We start from the raw sequence: 8,120 nt of genomic DNA on the forward strand, positions 1-8,120 counted from the left end.
TAATTTTGTTGTGATAGTATGTCCTTTTAGCAGTGGAGGCATTAGCAGAGAATGAAGAGAGGAGTGATTGATATACATTAAGGTCAGTATGATTTTGTGATTTGCCCCATACTCTTTCTGCAGCTCTGAGCTTAGAATGATACTCACGGAGAACATCAGATAGCCAAGGGACAGAAGAGGTGGTATGAGCTGGCCTGGAAGACAAGGGGCAGACAGTGTCTAAACAAGACGTTAGAGTGGAGCAGAAGCATTCAGTAGCACTGTTAACATCAAGAGATGATAACTGTTCAGGGAAAGGAAGCAAAGATGAAACCATAGCAGATAGCCGGGAGGGTGAGAGAGAGCGTAGGTTACGTCGAAAAGTGACATGTGTAGGGGTATGTTGTGTCAGGAACCATGTTGAGGTTAAATATATCTAAAATACATAAAATACAATACATCTAAATGCGCTACGTGTGTTTTTCATCTCTTCCCAGACCAGTGAATCTGCTTCTGGACAGAACCAGCACTGACATCACTTCCTTTCACACAATGGGTGATTGGCTGGAAAGCGCCAGGACATTGCCCTGTAAAGATGCATTCAGTGGGGTCAGCTACAGCTCCTGTGATACACTGGCCAAAACTTCAGCAGAGTAAGAGCCTTTCACTTTTTTGTATTATAAAACTAAAATCTAAACTACTGTTCAAAAGTTTGGAAGAATTACTTTTTTCTTTTAATGTTTCCGAAATAAGTCTCGGTTACACTTTATTTTAAGGTGTCCTTGTTACAGTGTAATTATACATTTAAGTACTGAGTAATATTAATTAATGCTGCATTTTTATTTGATTAAGAATACAGTTAAAACAGTAATTTTGTGAATATATTATTACAATAAAACATAATTGTTTTCTATATTAATATATTTTAAAATGCAATTTATTGCTGTGATGCAAAGTTGAATTTTCATCAGTCATTACTCCAGTCTTTAGTCTCAGAAATCATTCTAATATGATTATTTAGTGTTTAGCTATTATTAATGATTCTTAATATTATTAATGTTGAAAACAGTTTTTGCTGCTTAATATTTTTGTGAAAATCATTATATATATTTTTTTCAGGATTCCTTTATGAATGGAAAATTCAAAAGAACAGCATTTATTTGAAACATAATATTTTTGTAATATAAATGTCTTTACTGCCACATTTGATCAATTTAATACATTCTTCAAATATATTAGAAAACAATTATTTTAAGTTGTAATAATATTTCACAATATTATATTATACAATATAATGTTTTGCTGTATTTTTGATCAAATATGTGCAGCCTTGGTGTGCATTCTTTCAACAACATAAAAAAAAAACTTTTTGAATGGTAGTTTATTTGTGTGAACACTCATAAGTACAAACATACTTTTATTTATACTGTATATATCATCAGATTTGCAAAACAGTTAAACATAAAAATTCTCTCTTTTTTCCTTCAGTTTTGATCTTTTTAAAAAGCACTTTATTTGGTTTGAGAGGCAAAATTAAGGGGTTGCCCCTTTTTTGTTCATTCTTCTATTATAAGTGTTGATCCCTGTGCTGAAGGGTTGCATTCTGTACTTTTAAGTCCAAGGCAAAAGACAAGCAATATAATGTAAGGTTGTTGGCATAAAACAGTTTAAAACTGATGCAGAAGACGATGACAAATTTATTCACAGATCAGTTTCCAGTAAATGAAGCCCAGATTTGATGGATTTGAAATCCTTTAAAGGTGGCCATTACATTTGTTATTAATCTCCAGTGACAGTGGTTTAGTAATGTTTTCTTCTGTTGTAATCCAATAAATGGAAGAGAGGGGAAAAAAAAACTCTTGCCAAAAATAAAAGTGCTGTCCTTCCATAATCCCCAGTCTTGGAAGCAATCTAAGGGGTTGAGTTGGGCACATTCCCCCAAAGTCAATCAAATATCTAATAATAAAGATCCTGTTCTGCTCCTCAGTGTGGATCTGAATTTATGGGAAATGCTTTGTAGATGTTGATTAGGAACGTTGCATTGCCTGGTCAGCATCTCCTGAGTCCACTTTTTGATTCAAATTACGAGGTATTTGACGATGTAAATAATCTGACATTCATAACTTCTGAATGATCAAAGGGCCGATCTGGGAACAGTGGCAGTTCTGTGCAGCAGGTTACCCTCAGGACTAAACATCTAAACACTCAGCAGTCTGTAATTAAGGCTGCTTGTGGTTATATTTTGTTCAGATGTCAGCGTAAATAATCACATGCAAATAGCGGCCCTCATCCATGACCCAGATTGGGTTATTTAACATGCAGTTTGTCTCCCAGTGTTTGGCCTTCGGTAGTGAGTGGACACCACCACTCTTTGACCCACCACAGAATTAAATTAAAATATTTGTGAATTTTAAGAACAAATATGTTGAGTTTGTGCTTTAACTGCTGAAAAGACCAAGATCTCATTATACTGTATGTTGGGTTCTGGATGCTGCTTATGCTTAACAACTGTACTAACCTTCTGCTACCTCACTAGCTTAACCAGCAAAACCACCAACCAGATTCACCAGTGAGAGCATGCAAGATCAATCAGCTTCAATAAGTTTTGATGGTAAACAGCACCCATCAACTAAGCCAACATCAACCCATTACTAACCAGCCAAAGTGAAACCACACCGCTATAAACCACTACTAACCAGGCTAAAACCACCACCAAATCAGTCCTAGACAGTATAAAGTATATCAGCATCAAACCAGCATTCAATAACATAAACCAGAACCAAAGTAAAAGCACACCAACATTAACCACCACTAATCAGTACTAACCAGCGACAATTCAACACTAACAAGCATAAAAACCACAAAAAGTCAACACAGACCAGCATTACACCAGCATGGGAATTTGTATTGGTCTTTTCAGCAGTACTGCACCAATTTGAGAGACCTAGACAAATCTGTAGTCATAAAGATCGAAGTCTGCACCCTGAAAATTGCTTCATAAAATTGTTCAAACTTAAATAAGCCCTGTAAGCTATTGCAGTTTAATGGGTCTACCAGGAAGATGAAGAATAGCAAGAGAGAGGTCATTATTGATGATTCAGTCACTTATCACTTTACCTTGGTTGTGTGCCTCTATTTTTTGTTGTTGATGAAGCTATAGTAAGTTTACCAGATGTTTGGCCTCTTATTGCAATTTCATGGTAAACTGTGCAGAACGTTAGGCTCTTTAATCTATCATTGAAGGCTTTAGCTTATTTAGCACATAATCACATGCAAATAGCGGCCCTCATCCATGACCCAGATTGGGTTATTTAACATGCAGTTTGTCTCCCAGTGTTTGGCCTTCTGTAGTGAGTGGACACCACCACTCTTTGACCCACCACAGAATTAAATTAAAATATTTGTGAATTTTAAGAACAAATATGTTGAGTTTGTGCTTTAACTGCTGAAAAGACCAAGATCTCATTATACTGTATGTTGGGTTCTGGATGCTGCTTATGCTTAACAACTGTACTAACCTTCTGCTACCTCACTAGCTTAACCAGCAAAACCACCAACCAGATTCACCAGTGAGAGCATGCAAGATCAATCAGCTTCAATAAGTTTTGATGGTAAACAGCACCCATCAACTAAGCCAACATCAACCCATTACTAACCAGCCAAAGTGAAACCACACCGCTATAAACCACTACTAACCAGGCTAAAACCACCACCAAATCAGTCCTAGACAGTATAAAGTATATCAGCATCAAACCAGCATTCAATAACATAAACCAGAACCAAAGTAAAAGCACACCAACATTAACCACCACTAATCAGTACTAACCAGCGACAATTCAACACTAACAAGCATAAAAACCACAAAAAGTCAACACAGACCAGCATTACACCAGCATGGGAATTTGTATTGGTCTTTTCAGCAGTACTGCACCAATTTGAGAGACCTAGACAAATCTGTAGTCATAAAGATCGAAGTCTGCACCCTGAAAATTGCTTCATAAAATTGTTCAAACTTAAATAAGCCCTGTAAGCTATTGCAGTTTAATGGGTCTACCAGGAAGATGAAGAATAGCAAGAGAGAGGTCATTATTGATGATTCAGTCACTTATCACTTTACCTTGGTTGTGTGCCTCTATTTTTTGTTGTTGATGAAGCTATAGTAAGTTTACCAGATGTTTGGCCTCTTATTGCAATTTCATGGTAAACTGTGCAGAACGTTAGGCTCTTTAATCTATCATTGAAGGCTTTAGCTTATTTAGCACACGTCGCATTAGATTTAGACAAATCTGAATTGATACAGCAGGCAGCGTTCAGTGGTTATACCTTCTTGTGTCTTTTTGAGTTATTTCTGCAAAACAACATATTTTGTTTGAAAATGTTAAGTTAATAGAACTCAAGTGGCATTTTTTCATAGTACATAGTAAATAAGTTGTAAATTGCCATTTAAAACAAAGCTCCACTGAGGGATTCCTTACAAAAAATTATTTATTTTTTTCAAGTGTTCTACTAGAATACTTGAAAAAAAGAAACTAAAAAGGAGTGTCTACTTTTATGTACTTATCAAATATACTTAACAAATGTAAACTTAAGTATAATTGGTTTATACTGAGAAGTAAACATAAGAGTCAAAGTATATTTGGCCTATACTTGTGACTAATCTTTATAATTTAGTATTCTAAGTATGCTTGGCTTGTAGTTGTGTTTTGATAGAGTGGGGGAAAAAAGATTTTTTTTTTTTTTTTCACAAATATTGGCTTCTTTTAGGTACTCCAGGATATGTTGTACATTCTGATAAACTTCAAGTTTATAATAAGTAGTCAGCTTTGGGGTGAAATAGTTTAGAGTGAAATAGCACATGGGTGTACACAGTGTTCCTAACCCACACAGAAACAGATCGACATTTGGATAACTTTATCAATACATTTTGTAAAGTGTGATTAAACTATAAGTATGCTATTTAGTCCACTGAAAGAAAATTTACAAGTATACTTTAAGTATAAAAACTGTTAAACTGGTTTACTGAGCGAATACTTCAAAGTGTACTTTTTAAGTGAACTAGACATACAGTATACAGTAGGTAGTAAACTAACAGTATACCTATAGGTTTACTTGTAATATAGATCTCAGAATAGTTACAAAAGAAAGGAAGAACTTAGATGTAAACTAGTTGTATACTCATTGTCTACTACTGTTAGATTTATAAGTATAAACTATAAACTAAAAATTGGGACCAAATTAGCCCAATGCGTATTGAAATGTCACACAGAAATGTTGCAGGCCTGTCTTGATTGACATTTGAGCATTTGTTCAGCTGATGTCAGTGCATTAGCAGTGCTTTGACGATAAATAGACTGTCAGTTGATCTAAAGCTGTATTCTGCCCATAGAATCTATCTGACTGAAGTCAGACCAGCAGCCACGTGCCCTGAGTGGGAGCCGTCCATGGGAATTACAACACTTTAACGCGTATAGATTTTATGGTGGGTTCTGATCATAGCTTTTCTATTGCTGGCTGCTCCTTCAAGCTCTTGATTGCGCTCATGTCCACTTCTGGATTAAATCACTGCTGTACCTTCTTAGAAGTGTTGCTAACAGAACTCGTGCCTGAGGTGTGCATAGCCTAACCTAGATTGTAACTTAAATTTGCTTGCTACTAATATGCTATAATAATTTTTACTGCACAGCTTTTGCATCCCTAGATCTGACAGTACTAAGAAAAATGTTTTTGTTGTTGTTGTTGTTTTACATAAGCTCCTGAACTTGAGTTGCACTTTAAAGTGATTGGTTTGCCATATTTTTGCAATGTACAGTCGGATCTAATGGGAAGAAAAGGTGACTTAATATAAGTTTTTGTAAAACCTGAAATCCGCTGTACAAATTGCTGCAGTTTCCAGGTGAAATGTCGATTGAGTTGAATTATATTTTATACAGATGAGGCTTTAATAAGGTTAACAAGTCGAGCATGTCACCAAATAATATTCTAGTGACTTAAATACCACATACAGGAATGCATTTTTTCTTTAGCCTAATTAAATATAATTGTGGACCTAAAATTCAAGCTGAGAAGAGGCAACTACAGTACATTTTCCAGTGCATTTAAACCAGTAATTATGCATATAGGCCATTCTGTACATTTGTGCCCATTTACTGAGAGTCAAACCCATAAACTCAAGCTTAAGTAGGACTTAAAATAGATATACATTTGTTTCTGGATAGTTGGTACAAAATAAAAAAAATCTGTTTTAACTTTTGCCTGTCCTGCTAACATTTCCACTAGCCGGGCACAAATACTATAAACTGATAATTTGACAAAATATGTTATTGCGTAAAATAGATTATTATTATTATTATTGTTGTTGTTGTTTTTATGTGTTGTTATGTGGCATATTTAAAGTAGATAAATATGCAACAACACTATTTATTATTTTAACATATCCAAAAGTGTGAGGTTAGTTAGATTTGTTGAAGAAATTAATACATAATTATCTATTATTTTATTTAAATTCAATTGAAAGTGTCAATAAAAGGCATTTATAATATTACAAAAGTTTCAGTTTCAAATAAATGCTGTTCTTTTGAACTTTCTATTCATCAAAGAATCCTGAAAAAATGTACGGTTTCCAACATTGATGATAATAATAAAAGTTTCTTGAGCAGCAAATCAGCATATTAGAATGATTTCTGAAGGGTCATGTGACACTGAAGACTGGAGTAATGATGCTGAAAATTCAGCTTTGAAATCACAGGAATAATTTACATTTTACAATATATTCAAATAGAAAACAGTTATTTTAAATTGTAATAATATTTCACAATATTACTGATTTTACTGTATTTTAGATCAAATAAATGCAGGCTTGATGAGCATTAATCTTACCAACACCAAATGTGAACGATAATGTATATTCTAAGTCTTCTGAAGCCATGCAATAACTATTTGAACAGAACAAATTTTTACCCATTACTCCCTCATAACCCCATAAGCAGCGACAGTACCTGCAGCGACGCATTTTGCGCTGTGCAAAAACGCATGTAGAGTCACGTTTTTCCTATGAGACCAAGTCGGATATGTGCACACGGGATGAACTTATCCATATGGTAAGTCTGGAGAGTCTATTCACGATTGTAAATAATGCAAGTTTCTGTCAGCTGTTGCATGTATCTCATTAAATGAAAAATGTCGTTCTTTTTTCCCTCCGGGGTAACCCTGACAGTGCTGTTCCTTTCAAATTACAGTAGAAATAACCAACTCAGAAAATGAAGCAGCTACTCCAATTTCTCATCACAGTAAGCTGTAAATCATCCCAGTTTTTAAGTTATAACACAAAGTCTGTCACGAGTCCAGCTCCTCAACTTATTGTATGCATATGGCAGCATGGTGTCCTCCTGGAATACTTCATCCTACATGACTGACACAAGCGGTCTGAGGCAGAGCACTGCTGCGGGCTTGTCATTAATGTCACCGTATGTCAAACCGTGAGTGAGTGCTATATTACCCATGCTCACTGTCTCTCTCTCCTCTCTGACACACAGGGACTTCAAGAAAGTCGGTGTGACGATCGTTGGGCCTCAGAAGAAGATCGTGAGCAGCCTAACAACACTTGAAACACACTCAAAGAACGGTCCAGTTCCTGTGTAAAATTAAAAACGAGTGACGGAAATGAAAGACACTTATACGAGATTGATGCTGCTTTGGCTTTAACAGACAAGAAATAGATATTAAATGAAAATATGAAGTGGAACTACAGTTCTTGAACACATGTGCGATGCAGAACAACCTTCCTGGAGAAAGATCACGTCTTCCCGGGCACGAGGTGCAAAGGCGATGAGCGTGTCTTCCAGCGATTGACATGTTGCCTTATCGGCGAGAGAGGCGGATGAGCACGGGTCTCATGTTCAGGAGTCTACTGTCACGCTGCATGGCTTCTCCTAGAGGACAGAGGCCGGTCCGATCCGAATGGATTTAACGAAGAGCTCTTCACATGTGGCAGGGGAGCATTAAAAATCCTTCAGGAAAAAACTTTGCAAAAGCATCCGTCTTCCTTTTGGAAGGTAGCACTTCAGAGAGGCAATAGCTTGCACCCCAGAGTTTTGGTGGTTTCTTGTAGAAAAGCCCCCTTTATTAATTCTTCTGAAGTACGA

The 8,120-nt window shown here is 36.0% G+C and overlaps 1 protein-coding gene across 1 annotated transcript in view; it reads left to right on the top strand.

Annotated features, from left to right (window-relative positions):
- The window catches only part of epha3 (eph receptor A3), a 136,810-nt gene extending 128,714 nt beyond the window's left edge, over positions 1 to 8,096 (top strand). Inside the window, exons 16-17 of the mRNA XM_016471778.1 lie at positions 477 to 632; positions 7,512 to 8,096. Coding sequence (XP_016327264.1) covers positions 477 to 632; positions 7,512 to 7,617 — 262 coding nt within the window. The 3' untranslated portion in view covers positions 7,618 to 8,096. The remainder of the gene's footprint in view (positions 1 to 476; positions 633 to 7,511) is intronic.
- The last annotated feature ends 24 nt before the right edge of the window (positions 8,097 to 8,120 follow it).

Source organism: Sinocyclocheilus anshuiensis, unplaced genomic scaffold (genome assembly GCF_001515605.1).
Source record: "Sinocyclocheilus anshuiensis isolate Anshui unplaced genomic scaffold, SAMN03320099.WGS_v1.1 scaffold616, whole genome shotgun sequence".
NCBI classification, from domain to species: Eukaryota; Metazoa; Chordata; class Actinopteri; order Cypriniformes; family Cyprinidae; genus Sinocyclocheilus; species Sinocyclocheilus anshuiensis.